The following is a 24,249-nucleotide window of genomic DNA, read 5'->3' as shown; positions in this document are numbered from 1 at the left end:
GGTCGATTTAGAAGCAATGACATGGACTTTGTCACCATGGTGATTCATTGTGATTCTCTCTCAATGTCAGACCTTCAAACGCTGATGAGCCGATGGGCTACAGGTACGCTAGTCTCTGGGTTTGTTCCACAGCGCCGGAGCAGAACAATGCAGAAGGAGGCAGGCTGGGACATGATTGAAGTAGGGAGAGATGGGAGGGAGCAGGCAGTCAGGGAGGGGTTCTGGCAGCCCTCATCACAATGGTATTTCCTCCTTGCTGCTGCTCCTCAGGCGCTTCCTGCCCAGGCACAGCCCTTCTTGAGCAGAAGCAAGGGCCTCGTCTGCACGCCTCTGCAAAGAGTACACGCTGCCCCAGACATCAATATCCCCCTTTTATTGCTAACTAATGTCACTAACCTTATTGTGTGTGTGTTTGTGTGTTTGTGTGTGTGTGTGTGTTTGTGTGTGTGTGTGTGTGTGTGTCTTTGGCCTTGTATACTTTGACCACAGCCATTACGCTGTTATACTTTGTCAATACTTGTCCCCCTAGTACTTCTTGTGCATAGAGCCTGTAATGTTATTACACGTTCACTTGCATTAACTGGACATATGTCCCTCCCCCTCAGTGTAAGTGCCAATGACATAATCTAATAGACAAAATGGAACAAAATGTTATGTTCTTTAGGGCTGGTTATTGAACTCATGATGCATATCATGATACATGGGTTACAGTGCTATTGTATCACGACACATTGTGATACTGTACGATACATATTGCGATACATTGAAATACTCCACATATTTTACTGAAATGTTTTAAAACTAGAGCTGGAAAACTTGCTGTGTACAACTTGGATAGACTAATATGACATTATTATTGATAACTCAGCTGACAAAATCAAAGTCAAAACTTTAATTATTGAATTATTGACTTCATTTTGTATATCTATTCCCTGTCTTATTCTGTGTATTTTCCTTGCGCTTAATACAACATAAATACAAGTATGATTATTAGTATATGTTATTATTATTATTATTATTTTATTTTATTGATGTTATTATTATTACTATTATTGTTTTAATGGATCAATATGAGGGGCTTGAAAATGGATACAACAGTATTGTGGAAAAAATATTGTTATACTCAGCTGTATCGATTTCTTTTGCACAGCCCTATTGTTCTTACTGCATGCACTGCAAGGCCTCCTCAACACTAGCCATGTTAGTGTTCTATTAGTAGGGACGTTAGTGTTAGCCGTGTTAGTGTTCTATTAGTAGGGACGCACCGAGACGTCTTTGGCCTGGTTTCCCGAAACCTTAGCGCTAAGAAGCCTCTTTGAGTCTTCTTAAGGCTCCCGGAAGAAGCAAACGCGTTTCCCGAAATGCTTCTTAGCCAAAGATGATCTTTCATTAAGAACTTAATTAAGATGTAATTAAGTTTAACATGACCATGATTATTCTGCAACCATCCCACATCTGCATGCACAAACAGTATGAGAAACAGTAGTTAATCCCCATCAAATGTGTGCAACTACCCCCGGATCATCATACACCATAGTCTGCATTAACCAATAGCTGTGCGGAATTAGATTCAATTTCAATTCATTTATTTATTTAAAAGGGACAGCGTACAGTTAAAACATATACATTACGCATAGGCTACTATGACAACATATAATGCACTGTCCCAGATTCTAGCTTCAAGCTAATTTGCATCTGCAGTCCCCTGGGCAGCTCAGAGTACATAAAACACAACAAGCGATACAGAATAAAAACAACATGAGAACACAGAAAATACAACACAACACAGATGTATGCTTGTCAGAGAGAGGCCAGTTGCTCTCAATGAGTGCACGACTGACCAGCTTTTAAGATGCGTTTCGAGTGCTCCCAGAGCTCCATCCTCTCACTTCTTCAGACAGGGCATTCCACTGATTTGTAGCTTTCATAGAGAAGGCTGATTGCCCAAATACAGTTGGGCGGAATGGTATACTGTCTTTTATAGAGACTATTCCAGAACACCTAATGCAGTTTGCTGAACGGGTGCACGCAAGGTCACATAATGGAGGAGGAGCCAAGCCATTTAGGATTTTGAAAACCATACACATGTTTGAAAATGATCTGAAAGGTTCAGAGCTCAAGAGGTTGTGTTTCTCCAGTATCCTACAGTGATGAAAGTACATTGGCTTTTTGTCTAGCGTTTTTAAAGTGTGTTTGGACTGCAGAGGTCGTGATGTGATTGCCACTTGGATAAACCTGTTGTCTGTCATCACACACACACGAGCAATGGGGAATTGGTGCATTGTGTTGCAGGCCACCACGGGTTGGCCATGTCTTCATACTCTTATCAGCTGGGCCATCTTTTGTTGCTTACTGTATACATGCAGTTTGTTGTGCCATCTTGAATGTGTCCTTTGTGGCCAATTATTTCCAGCCTACCTGTTACAGGGTCTCTCATTGTCCCGTGCATCGGTGAGCTGTTGATATTTGGTGGTTAGGCTCCAACTCCTGCTCTCCTTGCATATCTATTTCCCCCATTATGTTTGTTGGGATCACGGCATCATGTCATGTTATATTTCATTTTATGTTTTTATTGACTTATCTTTCTGATTTTTATCCAAGTTATTGGACATTATTTGCGTCAGTTGATGTTTTCAGACATTCTGCTGTGTGCGTAATGATTCTTTTGTGGGGGAACTACAGTAGGCCTGTCACTGGTGTTTCATATTTGTAATGGGCAATGTGAGCAAGGCAAGGCGGAAGTGGGTGTGGTTTATACCAGAAGTTACGTTAAATTGTATTTTCTAATAACTTAATATTCATTGACAATGCCATTTTTGAGCTTTCAAAGCATCCCATTGATTTAATATTGGCCATTGTATGTTATAGCTCTGAACATTTTCCTGTGTTTTATCAAGAGACTACTAGCCAGCCAATTATCTCAGGCAAATTAAAGATTATTTCTCTCTTATATACAGAGGTACATTTCAAGGAAGCTAGAATTGATGGCTAGGAAGCTTCCTGTTTGAATACAACTCACTGACTCACATTTCTCACTCACTTTTATTGGTGTGACAGCATTTGCATAATAATGTGCCTGCTAGGGCTGGCCATTATAATGGTTATTGCAACTTAATACAGAACAGTAGCAGCTCAAGCCTGGGACTGAGAGAAGACTGCTATCTATCCCTGGTACGCACCAATGGATCTAATCAGAGCATCACTCTGTCCATCTGGCATCGGTAAACACACCATTGTTATTAATCAGCCTCGTTTTCAGGTTGATCGCCTTGTTCCTCTAATCCAATCTACAGCTCATTATGCACATAGTCAAGAGGGAGGAAGCAGTCATCATCACCGTCGATCCAGAGCCGGTCCAATGGCAGCTCCTAGTGAAGGATAGGTCAACTTAAACAATATACCTTGACCTTCAATATCCCGTGTGTCTGAGGATGGTTGATCAGGAAAAGTTCTCCCTTCAAAACTGAACATAACAGTGGCTCACTTTTCACAGGGCTTGTGAGGGATGATCTCTTCACTGTTTTAACAGTCTCGCTGGGTTTTCTAGGCTTTGTTTTACTTGAACAGCGTTTTCCTTTGAAGCTTGAAAGGAGGTATGCTTCTCTCCCCCCCCTAGTTCTCAAATTACACAGTAATCCTCGACTTCGCACAGAAACACTGACAACTCTCTTTTCTCTGTTCACATTGAGCAGATTGAGAGTAGTCTGCGCGTGTATCATAGCCAATAGATAAGGCCCTGTAGCTCTGAGCTGAGGAAAGACGCTGAGGAATTCTATTAAAGACATTTTTAATAAAAACAGAGTAGATATAAAGTTCCGTAAGGGTTTTTTCATCTTTTTTTCCAGCCTTTTTGCTGTGAGAGAACAGCCAACCTAAAGATTCAAATCAAAGTGAGTGATCAGGTCACCCAGGCAATTCTGCTTTTCTCCTCATGAACACTCACTACAGCATGTCCCCGCTTGAAACTGGAGAACCTGCGTTCTGCACTTGCCCTTTCACAGTGTGTTCAAAATACCTCCCAAACAATAGCTATGATACGGTGATATGATAGCTTTCATAGAATTACAATTAGTAGAAGTAGTGCATGTGCCCATTGAAAACCCGACAACCGATCCTGTGTGTTCCTGTTTATTGTTCGTGTTGATGTCAAGTCAAACTTGTATTGTCATTCATTTCCACATATATTTGCATGATGTTGCCTACATACAGGCAATAAGACAGTTTATCTCGGACCACAGTGAAACCCGCACAGGATGACAAAAACACAGTTTATTTCAACTTCATACAATGCTGGTTTTTTTTCGGAGCAGCATTTCTATTGGCTGGCTTGACTTGGGGGCGTTAGATTTGTATGCCGGAGCAGCACATTGTGAAAGAACGGGCAGAACTTGGGAATATGACATATACATTTCCTCAGCTTCACAGTCGAACTGAACGTCCTTGGGTCTGTAGTTATTACACCTGCCGCATATCAGCTTCATACAGTGACAGGTTCTGGAGAGACACAAGATGCCTGCCTTTATATTTAGATAGCTTTGCCATTTTGTAAGGGATGTAGTCATGGATATTGGATGGTCCTTGAATGAGGGATATGAAGGCCTGTCTGACAGTAAAGCAATAGGCGTTGCGTTGTCAGCCTCTCCCTGCGGTAATAACCGTTCCCCTGGGAAGATTGAACACCACATAAACAATGTTTTTGGATAAAAGCCACAACAAGGATGACAGTTTCATAGTGACCTTCCTCTGTCTGGACTTAAGTGGAAACGGGCCTCTTCACTTTTCTCTCGTGGCTTGGATGCTGAATGGTTTGATAATCATCTTACCGTCAGTCCCCTGGTACTCTGTGGTCCAGTCGCATGCCTCTAGCATCCTGATGAGTTTAGCCTCATTAGTACCCAGGAGCAGAGGAGTAAACAGCTGACATTGAAGGTGCAGTAGTTCTAAATTTAGGCAACCGTAGTTTGGCGTTCATGCTGTGGTGTGTGAGAGTCACATAGGAAGATGCTGGTGTGACCGGTCCATCCTTGTCCTTCGGTCTCTGTCAGTGTAGCATATTTCATTGATTACAGTAGGAGCTTTTCAACAGCGGCTGACTGATACTATACAAATGAAATTAAGCGTGATTTATGATGTTCTGAATATATCACATAGGGCAGCAAACACACCTGATATCAATATACTGTATTATATAAATTGCAAACCACTTGCCCCCCATTATTGCTGCATGGAGATATATTTCTGTACTGTATAGTTATCTCTTGGCTTTTAGGGGTTTTAGTGATTCTACTTCTACATTTTTACCACTATGTTTTTACTGGTTGCTTTTTCTCTGTTTGTTGTATGAATGACTCTGCTGCAAACCAACGAACAAAGTAAACTGAACCACATTTGAGCCTGGAACATTCCTATGACAACCCTGTAACCAGTTGCATGCATGGAGCCATATTGACTTTGTATTCCTCCATTATGGGAGACAAGCAGGCTGAGATAATGGCTTAGTAGCCCTACAGGGCACAGCTGACCTACCAGGGGACTGGTTGTATGCTAATGCCAGAGAAGCTCAACCTCATTTTAGGCTTTCTCCAACATCTTTCACTTTTGATCATTTGCATATGGAGCATCGTCCTCCACCAGTAGGTCTTCTGTTTCTGGTTACATTCCAGATGTCACCACCCACCATTGTTCCTCTTGATAGGCAGAACTGCAGGGTGGCCAAGCCGAGAGAGTACACTGATACGTATAGTTGTAGACCACCCAGGGTTCGAACTATAGGAGATGGACACACTCAGGCTGTAGCTAACTATCAAATTTGCCCTCTGGATACTCCTCTTTAAAGAGTTCACTCTGAGCAGTGGGGGCTCGAGGCACCATTTTGTGATAAAGTTTTAAGCTTTCCTCATTTTCCTCGCTGGTGCTTGGCTTACCAGCCTTCGAATCACTCCCGCCCGCTACAAAACATGCCACATAAGACCTTTCTTCTTCACCCATTCCCCCCAAGCTTAATGTTGTACTGAATAATAGAATGAAAGCAACAAGCCAAAAGTAGTTTGTCGGTTAGGCGTGTTCCATTGACCATCTTGCCTCAGAAAGATGAGTTCCAGTCACGATCTGCCTAGTCAGCTTCTAGTCTTGGAGTTTAGTGGTACATTCCGCTCCAGTCTAAGCAGTTTAAGCTGCTGTAGGCCAATGTTGTCAGCTTATAGCTTTTTTATCGTTTTGAATATTTATGTGCACTGTCGGCTGAAAAAGAAAAGAGCTGGGAGATCAAAGTCCAGTGCTCCTGATGGTGTGAGAGAGAGGAGACTGTTATGCTGTGTCGGCCGTCCACAAAGAATTCAAGGACAGAGACCTTTCTCCCGGCTTAACTTACCTCACCACGTCATCAGTACCAAGCTGCCACATGGCAAGAGATCCAAGAGAAATCGAAGGAATCCTGTGACGCTGGTTTGACTTATCACACCAGGATGTCCAACTGGTTGAACATTTGTCAAACATATGAATTAATTAAGTTTACCAGTCAAATTATACACTTGTAAATTTGTCATTCCGTTTTCCCCACCCCTTTGCGCCCTCAAAGTGAGGCCTTTTTGGTTGCTTTTACTGAAAAACCATCATCCTCAAAGTAAGCTGGAAGATCAAAGTTACAGAGGAAATTTCTATCTAAATTAGCTCATATTAATCGTATAGGCTCTACACACACACACACACACACACACACACACACACACACACACACACACACACACACAGTGATAGAGCCTTGATGGCTATTTCAAAGTGCATGGAAACTGAGTGGAGTAAAAACGATTAACGTTTTTACATTTTGAAGACTGCGCTTGATATTTCAATTAAGACATGAAGAACGAAGACACAACAATGGGATATATTTCAAAGACAATAAGAAGAAAATTTAGAATATTGCTGCTCTGGCTGAACATTGTGACTTTTATAGGCCACAGTCTCAATAATGCAAAGGGTTTGGAAACTCACAATTGATTTTAGATTCCTAAGGGGCGTTACCAACGCGCATAGATCAAAAAGCCTCTGGATGCAATTGGATAGACCTACAACCAATCAGTGAAATGCCTCTACGGCGCACTTCTGTTCCGTCATCTTATTAAATCCGCCCCATATTAGATAAACACATTTCTGCTCGAGCGGATTCTGTCAGAACGGTTGTATGTCCAGACTGATCTGCAGAGTGAAATGAAATGTGAGCTGGCGAGATCAGGCCGGCGACGCCAGGCTATCAAAGGAAAACATAGACGTGGTGTATAAAACAATCTTCTATAACAAAGACCAAGGAGAGAATAGTTGAAATATTTCAGCACCGTATGTCTTCCATGAATCTTCAATGGCATGTTTTGGCATGTCAATTAAAATTACAATGCATACCTCTGAGTGTGATATTGCATCTTGTACACTCCATGTAGTAGGGGAGAGTGTGTCTGGAATTGAAGTCAAGACAGTCCCTCGCCAATCAGTTTCCCTTCTTTTCAGATGTAAAATGTACTGTGAAATGGAAAAGGGTACATTCAATTGATGTGGTTTCCTCAGCGTCTCTGGCTTGCTCATGTCAAGGCTGATTATGTAGCTTCTTTGCTGTGAACCTGCTACGAGCTTGCTATGAGCCAGCAGCAAGAGAACAATCTATCTGCCTGGTAAATTCTAGGGATGTAACAATACTCAGTTCCCGATATGATACATGATATTGGGTTCAAGATATCGATACGATTTTGTAATTAGAAACGGTGCTCGGAGAGCACAGACCTCCTCCCCTGAATGCATGTCGAGGCTCTGTGCACGCCAAAATTGAATGGGTTCTAAATTGGCCCATGCTTCACCCCTCCACCAAGTTTCATGAAAAGCACTCTGGTAGTTTTTGTGTAATCCTAGTCCAATAAATGAATGGAGGTGAATGGCTGTCCGGGTCGTGTTTGGGCGGCTCGTGATTCACTGGGGCGGAGATGAATGGGTGGCTGTATTTGGCTGGCTCTGCGGCGCCCCCCTTGGGTCACAACCAGCGGGGGGTAGAGCAGTGCACTCTGGGTTCTCCCCCCGCACACCTCAGTCCAAACCCTGTGTCTCTAGCACCCTCACACAGAGAGCTGGCTTTGTTCCAAGTTTTTTTTTTAATTTGTGGATCCGGCCGGTCATTCATATCTGCTCCAAAATGGAATGGGTTCTAAGGTGGCCCATGGTACATCCTTCCACGGAGTGAAAATAACTTGCGATATCAGGAAATAATTGATCTAATAGAAGTACTGATCTGCATTCTTTTTCGGCGCCTTGTTTGAACAGCTGAGGGCGCGAGTTAGTAGGTGATAGTGGCTCATTTGCAGTCAGTCCTATAATAATACAATAAAAATTATAATTTAATAATAATAATAATACACCAAATTTGTATAAGTGCTTCTGGGTACCCAAAGTCGGTTTACATAAGTAAAAAAAAAAAATCATCTTGACAATGCATTGTTTTTATATTGTTATATTTAATGGCACAATTTATTATTACCACCCCTAGTAAATTCAGTCTACTTCACTTCCGGTTTGTGGGTTTGTGTACGCCCACACTCCCATAAGGCCATAGAAGAATCCCTTTCCATTTATCATAGCAATATTTAAATGTTTAAAATCAACTGAAAATCTTAGTTTTAAGATAATTTTATTCATGTTATTATTCATACATTTTTCATGAATTGTGCAGTCAAAGTATTTTTGGGTTTGCTTCAGGAATTACTAAGGCTTGTGATGAGGTGCAAACATGTCAGGGCTAAAGTCTTTTCTGTGCCTTAATTATATTAGGGAGCTGGTTGCTTGCCAGCCTGCTTCTCTTTTTTAATCAGAGTTTATCAGGCCTGTTTAATGACATTGTCAAGTGCAGCTAAAAAATAAGCTGACAACTAATCCTCTCTTCCCTTTTCCTTCCAGATGCCATGGAGATCTGTTGACGACTGACTCCAGTTGGCCAAAGGGAACTCAGGACAGCAGCCTGAGCACGTACTGTAGGTGGGGTGTGCAGGGTTAAGACCCAACAATGGCCGCCCATCGAATCAGAGTGACCAACAACAACAACATTGCACTCCCGCGCTGCAAGTCGGAAGGGACACTCATAGACCTCAGCGATGGAGTGTCTGAAGCCAGTCTCACTGATGTCAAAGGTGAGCAACTAAAGTCTGTCATACATATTTAGCTGATAGAATGCTTAAATGTATTACAGTTGATACTAGTCTGTACTTAGACTCTTCTTAGACCACTAAAGTACTTTTATTTAGAAATGTTGAATGACATTTTCTTCTGTCTTTTGTTCTCTAGTGCCTTCTCCCAGTGCCTTAAGACTGGATGCCACTGCCTCCTTTGGCACTGCCAGGGAAGTTATTGCCATTAAGGATTACTGTCCCTCCAGCTTCACCACTCTGAAGTTCTCCAAGGGAGACCGCCTCTTTGTGCTGGACACATCGGGCGGAGAGTGGTGGTATGCCCACAACAACACAGAGATGGGCTACATCCCGGCAGCTTATGTCCAGCCCATTAACTATCGGGACTCCTCCTTCAGTGACAGCGGGATGATCGACACCGTAGGAGACAGCAGTGAGGAGGCAGCCAAGGAAATGGACCTTCTTGGAGAGTGGACGGGTGTGATCCTGAAACCACCCACTCTCCAAAATGGGAACCCCTTTGCGGCCCCCCAGTCCTCCACCAACCCATTCCTCAATGGAGCCCTTCAAGGTTCTCTGGATCAGAACAGTAATGAAAAGTCAGTTGATCTTCTCCTTTTTGATACCTTAGCTTCCACTGTGCCAAACTCCACCAGCAGCACTATCAACATTAATGGCTTTGGCAGTGGAATCTTCGATTTGAATCCCATCAGCCCCAACCTTGGATTAGTGCAGACATTACGCAGGGACAATCCATTCTTCAGGAGCAAGAGATCCTACAGTCTCTCTGAGCTTTCTATTTTACAGGCTCAATCTGATGCCCCTCAGTCCTCCTCAGGTTTCTTTGGTGGCCTGAAAGCCCCGGCGCCTGAGCAGTTCCAGAGCCGGGAGGACTTCAGGGAGGCATGGCTCAATCACCGCAAACTTGCCAGGTCCTGCCACGATCTAGACTCGTTGGGTCAGAACCCAGGCTGGGGCCAAACTCAGCCAGTGGAGACCAACATCGTGTGTCGTCTAGACAGTTCCGGAGGGGCCGTCCAGCTTCCTGAAACAAGCATCAGCATCCATGTACCCGAGGGCCACGTAGCCCCTGGAGACACCCAGCAAATTTCCATGAAGGCTCTGCTGGACCCACCTCTGGAGCTCAACAGCGACCGCTGCACCACTGTCAGCCCTGTGGTAGAGATCAAACTCAGCAACATGGAGACCAAAACCACTGTTACTCTTGAAATGAAAGTTTCTGTTACGGTGAAGAAGGAGAGTAAACAGAACACAGAGGTCATGTGTGTCCGAAGTGATTGCAAAGAGGGTCCTTACACACCCATCCCTCAGGTGTACATCTATGGGGACACCATCCAGGTCTGTCTGGATAACCTTGAGCCTTGCATGTATGTGTCTGTTGTGGCCCAGTCCCAGCTGTTATCACCTGACACCACTGTTTGGGAGCATGTGGTGAAGAAGATCACCCTTGGCGTCTATGGGCCAAAGCACATTCACCCGTCCTTCAAGACCGTGGTGGCTATTTTCGGTCATGACTGTGCACCGAAGACATTGTTGGTTAGTGAAGTAGGGAAGCAAGCGCAGTCCACACCACCAGTGGCCCTTCAACTCTGGGGTAAACACCAGTTTGTTCTGTCCAGACCTCAAGATCTACGGGTTGGGGTTTACTCCAACATGGCCAACTATGAAGTCAAGACCAGCGAGCAGGCTAGAGTAGTCAGGGGTTTCCAGGTCAAACTGGGCAAGGTTAGCCGACTGGTCTACGTAATAGCCTCACGCAGTGGTGAGGATGTCTCAGATTTCACCTTGAGGGTTCAGGTCAAAGATGACCAGGACTGTATTCTCGCCCAGTTCTGCGTTCAAACACCAACACCGCCACCCAAGACTGGTCCGCGGACCTCAGCACAGAGGCGCTTCCTGAAGAAGAAGGAAGTAGGCAAGATAGTCCTGTCTCCACTGGCCATCACCACCAAGTACCCAGTGTTCCAGGACCGGCGAATCAACAACCTAAAGTTTGGAAAATTGATCAAAACGGTCATCCGTCAGACAAAGAACCAATACCTACTGGAGTACAAAAAGGGGGACTTTGTTGCCCTGTTGAGTGAGGAGAAAATCAAGCTGAAGGGACAACTGTGGACTAAGGAATGGTACATTGGATACTACCAGGGCAAGACCGGGCTTGTCCATGCAAAGAATGTTCTGGTTGTGGGGAAAGTGAAGCCCATTTACTTCAGTGGGGCCGAACTTACTACCACTCTCTTGTTAGAGCAGATCCTGAAGCCTTGCAAGTTCCTCACCTACATCTATGCCTCTGTGAGGACTATACTGATGGAGAATATAGGCAGCTGGAGGGTGTTTGCCGATGCCCTGGGGTACGTCAACCTGCCCTTGACACACTTCTGTCGTGCAGAGCTGGACAGCGAGCCCGAAAGGGTGGCATCGGTGCTGGAGAAGCTGAAGGAGGACTGCAACAACGCAGAGGGCAAGGACAGGAAGTCCTTCCAGAAGGAACTCCTGACTGTAAGTTCTCAACCTTGTTTTAGTGACTACGCATTTTCTCCCAGTTGTTAATTTGGTCAAATAGGGAAGACGTGGGTGGCAGATATTTACATGTTGTATAATTGTCCTGTCTCTGTTCTGTTGCAGCTTTATTCCTGTTTCCTTGTATTTTATCTTGTATTCATGTTTATATCTCTGTTTGTCTTGTGGGTCTGCATCTGTTTCTGTTGTAGCTTCCATCCTTTAGTAGCTTACAGCTGCTTGGGGATGTGGTCCAGTGTGCTAATCCTGTTTAGAGAGCAGTCAATAAGTGCTGTGTGGGCATAGGGGCCTAATGGGGATTTGGGAGTTGTGGAGAGCAGCAGAATATTTTGGCCAAGTCCAACCCCCACCGTTTGTCCAGTTAATCACTTTGAGTTAAGGATATGTGCTGCATTCGTAAATCCAACTGATTGCTTGACCTACCTAAGTGATGCTCTGTCTTCATTTTGTCCACCATAAATTGATCAAAACCTACAAAAACAGGACGGTCAGACTGCTTTGTAGCAGTGACTCACGCCCAGGTCATTAGTTTGATTTTGGAAGTAGTATTGGCTATTCGGGTATATGTATGTTATAAACAGCAAAGGGCCAAGTCATCTCCAGTCATCTTGGGTACAGGCCCAAGTCATTTCCAGATTGCTTTTAACTTCTGGAAGGGACTTGGATCTACAGACTGAAGTACAATTTACAAAGTATAATTTTCTTACTCTAGGTAGTGGTAGTGCTAAGTCATCGGTGTGTTGTGAAGCTTCTTTGATAGTCAGTTCTATTGTGAGAGTTAGTTTTTGCCTGAGATAGACTAATTGCCCTGGTGACTGCCCAGAGGCAGAGGCCTACTCTCCTGGCAGACAATTAGCAATGACACTGCTGCCCTAGACGGCGACAGCCGGAAGGCAACAGAAAGCTACTGCTCTCCTGGTGTTCAACCAACCCAAGTTCTCCCACACAACCTCCCTTCTCCGTTCCCTACACTGGCTCCCTGTAGCAGCTCACATCCAGTTTAAAACTCTGGTGCTAACCTACAGGGCAATGAAAGGAACAGCGCCCTCCTACCTCCAGGCCATGGTCAAACCCTACACCCCCTCCCGACCTCTATGCTCTGATACCCCGGGGCGACGGGTTGCCCTGTTACTCCGAGGCCCCTGCGGTCGATCGACGCGGTCACGGCTCTCCTCTGTCCTGGCCCCGCAGAGTCACTGCCCATCTTTCGTCACAGGCTCAAAACTCACCTCTTCAAGAAGTACTCTCACGATCCTCCCTCTTAAGCACCTATTGTATTTTAGATTGCTATTCTAGCACTTTGCCTTCATCACTAGATTATGTTCTTAGTCACTTATTTTAGAAAGGAGATGCACTTGTGAGTTCTGGCAAGTAGTAGTACATTGGCTTTTCCTACGTTAAATGCAATTATTGTTAGTCGCTTTGGATAAAAGTGTCTGCTAAATTACTGTAATGTAATGTAGAGGGTGTCAATGACACATGATTGAATGTCATAGGTGGAAGCAGAAGATTGGATCTCTAGAAGCTTGTAGCTGAATAGAATAGCAGTATATCCGGTGTACTCATTATCAGTCTGTTCTTTTCATTGCACCCCTGGAAGCCTTGTCTTTTTGATACTGTAGGTGAGATACATACACACTCAAACAAGGTCATGGATATCATGTTAAGTCTTTTTCTTGGTGTGTGTGTATGTGTGTGTGTGTGTGTGATGGAAGAGAGGCCGCACATCTAGAATATTTTGGTCATCCATTATTCAGTCCTCAGTGTTCCTCTTAGTGACCCTGATGTAGAATAGAATAGAATAGAATAGAATAGAATGTATCTAAGTGGTTTCACCTCAGCTGACCAGGGCCCATTGTCTGCTTGTGAGGGACGAGTCTAGGAACAGCTGAGATGTGTATTCTGCACTGATACAGCCCAGACTTTTCATATGAACCTCTTGTCTCTTACTATCGTGTGTGTGTGTGTGTGTGTGTGTGTGTGTGTGTGTGTGTGTGTGTGTGTGTGCATGCGTGGGTACGTACATGTGTATTTGCATGTCTTACTATATTTCACGTTGTCTTTGGCGAGAGAGTGATGGTGAGTTTTCACCAAATGTCTTCACTGACTGGAGGGTATATTTTTCTCAGACATACTGTACACCTTCCTCTCGCTGCCCTCGCGAAGTGTTTTTGCCAATATCATTCTATTGTAGCCGTCCCTTAGAGGTCAAGCCTGCGATACAGCTCTGAGCTGGGATAGAACATATAAACACTGTAATTTATGTGGAGTTATAAACACCAGTTTCAACCATTTATAGACATAATGGAACGTCAGTCTGGAGAAGTTAAGGTGGTGTATAAAGCTTCTGCTCTTTAACTTCTGAAAGACAAATATTTGTTGTGTACTTTGCAACTTTGCGATGTAAAACAAACATTGCTGCTGATGCATTGTGGGATAGGTTTGGGCGATGCCTGGAATTCTACCAATCTCCCATCATCACGTCCAAACATTGTGATATGCGATGAAACTGTATTTTTAAAATACTTTTGCGGGGCTTTTAAAACAGCTTAGAGCAGGGGTCCCCAAACTTTTTCCTGTGAGGGCCACATAACTTTCCCTTCTCTGATGGGGGCCGGGGTCAGTACAGTGCGTCTGGTGATTGTACTCGCCGACAGACTCACGGCATTAAAGACATCTTTCTTCTCGGGACACACCTCTTCCGCGACAGCATTCAAACATTTCTTGACAAACTCTCCATCAGTGAAAGGTTTACCGCTGCTTGCTATCAGTTGAGCAACCCAAAAGCTGCCCGAACGGATGACTGCTTCAGCTGAGCTTGGCGTGCAAATGTATTCTGCTGATCTAACAGTCCACTTTTTAGCTTTGAGAGTTTGTCTGCTCGCATTTGGCCTTGCAAGTTATCATACTTGTCTTTGTGACGGGATTCATAGTGTCGGCGCAGATTGTATTCTTTGAATACCGCCACCGCCTCTTGACAGATGAGACAAACAGGCTTTTCTTTGCATTGAACAAAAAAATAGTCGTTTGACCACTGCAGGTTAAATACCCTGCATTCTGAATCAACTTTTCTCTTACCTAACCTTTTCGCAATTATTCCGTTCTATTTGACAGGGGCTAGTCTGGGATTCGCGTGGCCAGACTGAAAAAAAAATCATAATGCGTCTCTGGTATTGTTCAGGGGGCCGGGTCAAATGTGGAGGCCGTATCCGGCCCGCGGGCCTTAGTTTGGGGACCACTGGCTTAGAGTCTGTTATTATTCACTTAACTCCTGTATTAAGTTGTAATCAAACACCCAGTGTTCAGGCCATTTGCTTCAATTTCTCCAGAGCTTATTTACTCACTGAAGACTGACAGAATGATGTAATAAGCATTTATTCCATTCCCGAGATATCAGCCCAGCCCTGTTCAACTGTCTAGGAGGTAATAGCCTATCTCTGTTTGCTGATAGGCTGCCGCTGAAGGCTGACGAGCATGCCTGAATCTGTTACCACATAATTGCTATGTAGAATTATTACCCTTTCAAAAATGTAGTCAGGTAACATGAACATGTGCAGATTCGTCTGGTTCAAAAGGTGAAGCGCATATGTGCATCTTTTTAAGATTAAATCTACCGACTAGGCGAACCATTCTACATGTTCAGCAATTGCATAGTTACATAAAAAACGGTACATAAGCTCGGCCACATTTACATAATTAAGTCATTTTTAGGCATAATTAGGCATTTTGGCACGGTGCCCTGCTGCCCTTGTGCGCTGACCAACTCGCTCTACGTTTGGTCATGAAACCATTAGCCAACAAATCATATATCAAATGGGGAGGAAACAGGAAATGAGACTTTTAACACAACTAGATAGCAGAGTGTCCATCACAAAAGACATGTTAATCAGACCCTGGATCAGAGAAAACGCTCCCCTTTCTACATCTCTGTGTGCTCACTGACTTCTCTCTACTATGGGCTGCCACTCAAATTCAAATAGGTTAGACATCGTCTGTCACATCACAATGTCCTCATCCATCCACCATGGCTGTCAATCATCGTTGATGGACGATGTCATCATCCCATCGGCCAACCCTATTGTAGGATGCGAGGAAAGGGATGGTACTGCATGCGATGGTCTCGATGGCCAACCATCAAATAGCTGTTATTATCCCGGAGGTTGGGAGGATTGGCGCGTGGCACGTACAAACACTGCCCCAGTCTGCTTGCCGACGGTAGGATTGTAGATCAAAGTCGTTCAGACTTCCACATCCACTCTTGGTTTATTAATCACAAATAGAATGTTATAAAAAATTCAGGCGTTCTTGGTGCTTATGTAACAGGGGTTCAAATAGTATCTGTCCACTGATGGGATGTTAGTGTTAGACAAGACCTCTCTGAAGCTATATCCCAAGGACACATGGAGCATAAGCATGCAAGCTATCAGGCCGATAGCTGGAGGCAAGTTTAGTACAGTTGGCAGCACTCTCTCTGGTGTAGCAGAGGTGGTTTGGAACGCGTTCGTGAAGCCCAAAATGTCTCACTCAGATCACAAAGACGTTCGTTTGGTCTAATGGTAGATCACACACCCCATATTTTACTCTGATGTATGTAATCATTCTGTTTTGGGCGCACACACGACAGATGCATCACGAAGGTTGCATTGTGGATTTAAAGTGCATGGTGTCTCTCTTCTCAAAGGGGGGATCTCATGCCAGTGTTTACCGTTGACAGAGCTGATTTCATACTCCAGGGTGGTCCTTGTCTTGTGAAGCCGAGCGTAGGCTATCAATTCAATTACATGTCCTCTCGGGGATTCAGTGTTTCCTCTGTCACCCAAAACAATCCCTCTTGATTGGCTAGGCTGTCATTTGACAGAGGTGGGAGGGTATTTTTAGAGAGCGGAGCGAGTCAAAATAATTGTGTGTCTCTGTGCGCCTGAAATGTGGATCACATCCTTTGTGCTCAAAGCGTCAGAATGCAGCACCCTTTGTTGTTGAGGAGTTATGAGCTACATGTAGGCCTATCCAGCTCACTCAAATATGGAGTCACATGTAGGCCTATCCAGCTCACTCAAATATGGAGTCACATGTAGGCCTATCCAGCTCACTCACATATGGAGTCACATGTAGGCCTATCCAGCTCACTCACATATGGAGTCACATGTAGGCCTATCCAGCTCACTCAAATATGGAGTCACATGTAGGCCTATCCAGCTCACTCACATATGGAGTCACATGTAGGCCTATCCAGCTCACTCACATATGGAGTCAAAGATCTCTCCCTTCCTCCCTGCCGTCTTTTTGCACTTCCTCCCAGTCAGTATACTGTAAGTGCTTTGCTCTGTACTGCCTAAAGTTGTGCTCTAGTTCTAGTTGATTAGAAACACTTTCTATTAGGGATGTTAATAGTTAATCGACTATCGATTTATTGCCGATAGGAATTTACTTGAGTAAGATTTGGTTTCTCGAGTAATTGCTTGCTAATGGAACAGAACTTTTTTTTGGGGGGGGAACGAACATTATCAACGGGAGTTGCGTGAAATGTAATCACGATTTAAGGTCTGACTGCACATGAGGGCCCCGTCATGTAGTGAAGGCTAATTGGGATGCTGGGAAATTTCAACAACACAGCGGAAGAAGACACAAAAATGAAGCGAGCAAAGCGCAGTCCAGCGCGGGACGTTCTTATCAATTAATCGACTATTGTTTGTTAAGGTTAACAGTTATCGATTAATGAAATTCCTTGAAATTTGCAACCCTACTTTGGATATAGTATGCATACTGTATACTCCCATGACCTCCTAGTGTACTCAAACCTCCGGCCACAATACAGTAACCGAACATCTGAACCAGGCTGAATCAATATTCTCCAGCACACTTGCAAAACCTAATTCTGCACGAAACCAAAACATGCTGTGCCTGTAAGCTCATGGTAAAACATATTGTTCAGTGATATGGAGATATCACGCTATTCAATATGCATGTTTATGTTTCAATTCCATTATGTTCAGTCAGCTCTGAAGTTATGTTTTGGGGATTTGTTGCCAATGAGGGACCAATTGTGATAAAGTTATGCTACAACAATACTGTGTTGGTACTTTAAACATGTTCAGGTTCCACCCTGCATAGTGGATATACAGTAACAGAGCTTGGATATACAGTAACTGAGCTTGGATATACAGTAACAGAGCTTGGATATACAGTAACTGAGCTTGGATATACAGTAACTGAGCTTGGATATACAGTAACTGAGCTTGACCAGTGACACTGGAAACATATTTTGCATGTAAATAGATGACTTATGTACAGAAAAAAAAGTAAGTCGTAAAGGTGTCTTATAATCCCATATGGGATGGGCCGACAGTAGGCATGACACTTAAATAAAAAATGCATGCATTCATTCATTCATTCATTCATTCATTCATTCATTCATTCATTCATTCATTCATTCATTCATTCACTCATTCGTAAAGGTAATGGATTATACTCACCAGCAGCAGCAGCAGTAAGCAGGCCCATGGGCTCTCTGTAGCCGTTGGAAGAGGAAGACCAGCCTTCTCAAGGGTACTGGGGCAGATCTATCATGTTGCATCACCCTGCCAACAGCCCCGTGGGTCGATGCCACTTCGGGGGGGGGGGGGGGGGTCATTCGTTAGAGAACCGAAGCCCGGGGCACGCTTAGAGGAAGGACCTCGCCCTCCCTGTCACATCACATCTGCTTGCGACAACAACACACTGTAATTTGGCGAGATTAAGAAGAATATGAGTATGAGTGTAATTTTTTTCCCAGATACAAGCTCTGATGGAAGCAGTGGTGAACCCTGCTATGCCTGTTAGTGAGAGGAAACAGAGAGCGCTGAAAAAGAAAGTGTGATTGAAAAGAAAGTGTGATTGAAACTGTTCTTCTGACCATAGTGGGTCACTAGTTTTCATTGTGTGATTGAAACTGTTCTTCTGACCATAGTGGGTCACTAGTTTTCATGGTCATTCAGGAAGCGATGGGGCTGTTCGTGGGGTGAAGCTGACTCTTCTGAAATGCGGGGATTGTGGAGATAAGTTCATGTGAGGCAGAGGTGAATCCTCATCTGTCTGTCTGTCTGTCTGTCTGTCTGTCTGTCTGTCTGTCTCTCTCTCTCTCTGTCTGTCTGTCTGTCTCTCTCTCTGTCTGTCTGTCTGTCTCTCTGTCTGCCTGCCTGTCTCTGCCTGTCTGTCTCTCTGTCTGTCTCTCTGTCTGTCTCTCTGTCTCTCTGTCTGTCTCTCTCTCTCTCTCTCTCTCTCTCTCTCTGTCTCTCTGTCTGTCTGTCCGCCCGCCTCACCCTCTCCAGCTGCTTAGGGTGGATCTAACCCCCCCCCCCCCCCCCCCCCCTTCATCAATACCCACAATAAGTCAACAAAGCTCAGGGGTCTTAGAGTTGACATAGTTTCGAGCAGGATGTGTGTGTGTGTGTGTGTGTGTGTGTGTGTGTGTGTGTGAATAAGTGTTGTGTGTGCACCTGCTGCAGTCCTTCCCCCGTTCCTGTGGCCTGCTTTTCACAATGCAAGAGGGTTTCCTCTCTAAAGCACTCGTTATATCACACGACCCCACTAAGGAAGGAAATGACAGAGCCCTTAATTAGTGTACTCACCCTACCCTCCTAAGGCATGGACGTTGAAAGACCTCTGGAATTTCCAACATTAGAGAAAACATTTAGGCCGCATGGATCTGGTGTTGACAACACGGCCATTCATCCATGCGTGTGTGCGCATTCATCAACACGTTCACAGACTCCGCTACAAAGCCATTGAGTTTACAGTTTTAGTTTGTAAGTCTGTACAAAAAAGGGGAGAGCTTTTCTTTGAATGGCGCTCTGTCTTGCCAGGGCTAAGTGTTCGAAGATGCTGAGCTGGTCAGGATCAACAAAGAGGCCACGATTCTGGAGTGGCCTAGATAGTGTCGTGTCCCTCAGGACGACGCTAAAGCACTCCGACTATCTTCTGCCTGGCTTTATCCGGAGATGCTGTCATCTGAAATAGAAAGAACTGAAGAGTGCTATATCACACGGCAGAAGCTACTCAATCGTATTGAGACAGATAACCTAATATACGGCACTCGGTCAAGGTCAACTGTGGAGTCCGATGTCTGTTGTGTCTTGTGTTTATTTACTGTAAGAATCGAGCTGCTTTGCCCTCATGGAAGCTCCAGACCCGTCTCCTTTGGTAACAGCAGTAGCAGCAGAGTATCTGTGGTTATGTGGTCTTCTCTCATGATGACACGCTCGTGCCGTGAGCCCAGCCCGAGGACCAGAGGAGCGTGAGCCCAGCCCGAGGACCAGAGGAGCGTGAGCCCAGCCCGAGGACCAGAGGACCAGAGGAGCGTGAGCCCGGCCCGAGGACCAGAGGAGCGTGAGCCCAGCCCGAGGACCAGAGGAGCGTGAGCCCAGCCCGAGGACCAGAGGACCAGAGGAGCGTGAGCCCGGCCGGGGAACAAAGGACCATGAGCCCGGCCAGAGGACCGTGAGCCCAGCCCGAGGACCAGAGTTCTGTGAGCCCTGCCCCAGGACCAGAGGACCATGAGCCCGGTCCGAGGACCAGAGACCTGTGATGGTGGCGGCGCTCTACGGATGCTGGACAGAAGCCAGGATGCGTCTCTGGAGCATCGCGGCCCACAGATGTTTCCTGTCTCATTGTTGAGAGTCTAAACAGGAGCGCCAGTTATGGACCAGGAGGCGCCTGTGCCCCCCCCCCCCACACACACACACACACACACACACACACACACACACACACACTTTCCTCAGCTTCGACCAGACATTGACACGGGGGTAGACGACCTCAAACTGACCGGTGTGCGTCTGCGGTCGGCCGGGTCCTTAACTGATCAATGCGCCGACATCTGAGAGGCCGCAGCCACCAGCAGACTGGATTCTGATTGGCTCACACACACCAGCAGACTGGATTCTGATTGGCTCACACACAACTCTGGAACGGCAGAGCAGACGGGCGCCGACGCCGTCATTCTGAGTTATTTGCCAGGAGAGTTCGCTGCTGTTCAAAGAGCTGTGGAGAAATATTCTATTTCAGGAGAAAGGCTTTGAAAACAGAGAGGGGGAGAAAGAGAGAGAGAGAGAGAGAGAGGCCACGGGGATGATTGTGTGATTTGTAACACACACTGCTCCGTTTCCCACTATGCACAGGGGCTCCTCTGGTTGGTTCACTTCCTGTCTTCCTTCCTTCAGAGGGATGGGTGTGGCAGATTGCTGCACGGGTTGGTTGACAGTACTGTAGTTGACAGTCTCTGGAGAGTTGAGTTTTGTTTGAGCATTTTCTCTCTTTCTCTCTCTCTCTCCCTCTCTCTCTCTTTCCCTCCCTCTCTCTCTATCTCTCTCTCTCTACCTCTCTCTCTCTCTCCCTCTCTCTCTCTCTCTCTCTCTATCTGCCAGTCAGAATAATTGAGGAGGTTCACACAAAGGACGAAGTGTCAAAAGCAGTACCCAGAATTCCTTTAATCTCAACACAGCAGCTTCCTGTTTGGCTGTGGGTGGGGGGCGTTTATAGTTTAGTTAGGGGTGCAGAAGCGTTTATAGTTTAGTTATGGATGGGGGGCGTTTATAGTTTAGTTAGGGGTATGGGGGTGTTTATAGTTTAGTTAGGGATGGGGGGTGTTTATAGTTTAGTTAGGGGTATGGGGGTGTTTATAGTTTAGTTAGGGGTATGGGGGTGTTTATAGTTTAGTTAGGGATGGGGGGCGTTTATAGTTTAGTTAGGGGTGTGGGGCCGATTAGTTGGCTCCTACTGTTCTTGTGATATATGATGGAGATGTTGGTTGGTACAGAATGATGTTGGCTGGTGTGTTGGTAACACAGGACCATGTGAACACCAGTACCAGGTTGGACGTTGGTCTTGGACTTTGAAGTGTGAACATGTCCTAAGTGTCGTGATTCTCTGATAGACAGGTTCTATAGACTGGGAATGTGATGGAGTACGTCTCAATGGCGCTCTAGAGAATCGGCCTATTCTGATTGGCCGATGGATACGGGAGACGTGGTGAATGAAAGCGGAGAGATCGACAAAGCCAATATCCGCAGACCTCGGAGAGAAACCAGCACAGGGAGGGAGGGTAGAAGAGAGACCGGTAGTCGCCGAGATCCGTCGGGGAAACTGCCTTCATATCCACGAGCTGTCAACACGCCATTGATCATACTGAGATATCCTGATAAAATGCCGTTTGTTTATCTTGGATGTGGGACTTCTAGGGCTGCTTCACGCTGATGCGGAGGACGATACAGACGAGATCCCGGCTCCTCTTCCTCTGAAGAGCTTTGACGGGATTAGTGATCCCTCTCCCTCACCATTCCTGAACAATATTCTCTCTGAAATGGCTCTTAATAAGAAAATTAGCAGAATTATGGAATGAAAATGATTGCAGGTAACTCTGTGTATTGTACTAGCTCTACAGGTGCATCTCAGAAAATTGGTAGAATTGTGGAAAGTTCATAATTTTCCATAATTTAATGATTTTAATTAAGTTAAATATTTCAAGGCTGATTGCCTCCATGTTGCTCCACGTTGATGCAGTAATTTGTGCAAAAGGAGACCCCACCAAGTACTGAGTGTATAAATGAACATACTGAACATACTGTACAATCATAAAGATTAAAACAAAAAAGGCTTGAAATATTTCACTTTGTTTAATGGATCTAGAATACATGAAAGTTTCACTTTATGAATTAAATTACGGAAAATAATGTAAAAAAAAATTTCACAATATTCTAATTTTTTGGGGTGAACCTGTACATCTCATTAGTCATCTGACTGAAGCCCTGCTATGAACAGGACCTCCATCCACCATGACCCCAGCAGGGCTTTGTGCTTCCTGCTTCATCACAGGCTTGTGAGGACCGACCGCGTGGCACACGCCATTAAGCTAACGGTCACTACATATGAACGCCACGCTGTGTCACACTGAGTTATGTGGCTAATATCCACTGCCCCCCCCCCCATTTCTTAATTGCATACAAAATATCCTTGCCATGTCCGCTCGTCCAGAGTAGCGTCAATCTACCGTCTGCGCTCGCCATGTTAACTCCTACAGTAGCCTTCATCTTTCACCAGCAAGCTACAGTAGCCTTCATCTTTCACCAGCAAGCTACAGTAGCCTTCATCTTTCACCAGCAAGCTACAGCGAAGGGAGCAGCCAGAGATTAGCCAGCAATCAGCCTGAATCCTGCAGGATTAACCAGCGCAAGGCAGGGAGCTACCAGGGAGCATAGCAACCGGGATTATTCTTTCTTAATCAATCAATCAATCCTTTCTTCATCATCCAGCTCTTAGCAAGAAGGGAGAATGTGTTCATAATGGAACACATGGGGCGGCTGTAGCTCAGTTGGTAGAGCAGGTCGTTCAGTGATCGAAGGGTCAGTGGTTTGAATCCCAGCTCCGACTGTCCACATGTCGAAGTGTACTTCAGCAAGACACCTAACCCCCAAATGAGCAGGTTAGCACCTTGCATGGCAGCTACCGCCATTGGTGTGTGAGTGTGTGTGTGAATGGGTGAATGAGAGGCCATTGTAAAGCGCTTTGAGTACTGCTAAGGTGGAAAAGCGCTATATAAGTGTAGTCCATTTACCATTTAACATTTAACGTTCTTTACAGTATTAAATTCACACGTTACATGACAGAAGTCACAGCTTGGTCATCAATGGTCACACGTGTGAATTTAACCGGCACAATGTTTCACAAACATCAATGACTTGTCTGTAATAAGTTTAGTTTCGTTTGCTTAGTCCTTTCAAGGAAATTCATATTTACAGTCAGTGCATAAAAGTGCAGTAAAGACAGCAAGTGAAATAGGAAACATCAAACAGTTACATGACATGACATAACATTACATTACATTACACACTACAGGACATACAGACCCACCGTCAGCTGGACCGTAGACAGATGGTATTCATGTGTTTACGAACGTGTGCACGAATAGCAGCAGGAATGAAGCTTTTGCTGAACTATAATAACTCTCTGTTGTTGTAGCTTTGGGGTGAAAAGCAGACCTGGTCCTGAATTTCAATACTGTGAGATGAGCGATAGCATGACGCAGCCGCAGTGCTAATGTCAACATGTCAACATGTCTATATGGGGAACATTGTTGTTACCCACAACTCCTGTGTGTCGAAATGTAGCTTGAGGTGAGACAGGAAGTGGTCTCCCTTATTCCTGGGGGGATTTCCTGTTGCTCTTATCCAAGGAGGAAGCAGGTGCTTGTCTGTGGTCTTATCTTTTAGTAGGACTCTTCCTCTTCAACACACACACACACACACACACACACACACACACACACACACACATCAACAAAAACACTGGATGAGCTGCCATAGCAACGATTGTGTTGTGTTTTGGCCGAACCTGATCTCAGACTGTGTGCTGTGGTCGTGTACCGGGCCAAGCCTCAACATTCCTGGTTAACTATGTTCAGGCTGATTGCCCAGAGATTCTGTCCTCCTGTCCTCCTATCTCCTATCCTCCTATCCTCCTATCTCCTATCCTCCTGTCCTCCTATCCTCCTGTCCTCCTGTCCTCCTATCCTCCTGTC

At 45.1% G+C, this 24,249-nt stretch overlaps 1 protein-coding gene across 1 annotated transcript in view; it reads left to right on the top strand.

Annotated features, from left to right (window-relative positions):
- Positions 1-24,249, top strand: part of LOC311313326 (SH3 domain-binding protein 4-like) — a 162,525-nt gene that overhangs the window by 4,109 nt on the left and 134,167 nt on the right. The window contains exons 2-3 of the mRNA XM_084443447.1: positions 8,932-9,161; positions 9,316-11,678. Of these exons, the coding sequence (XP_084299573.1) occupies positions 9,038-9,161; positions 9,316-11,678 (2,487 nt within the window). The 5' untranslated portion in view covers positions 8,932-9,037. The remainder of the gene's footprint in view (positions 1-8,931; positions 9,162-9,315; positions 11,679-24,249) is intronic.

Source organism: Borostomias antarcticus (genome assembly GCF_949987555.1).
Source record: "Borostomias antarcticus genome assembly, chromosome: 9".
Lineage (NCBI taxonomy): Eukaryota > Metazoa > Chordata > Actinopteri > Stomiiformes > Stomiidae > Borostomias > Borostomias antarcticus.
Note: the sequence above shows the minus strand (reverse complement) of the source record. Positions and strands in the feature narration are given on the sequence as shown.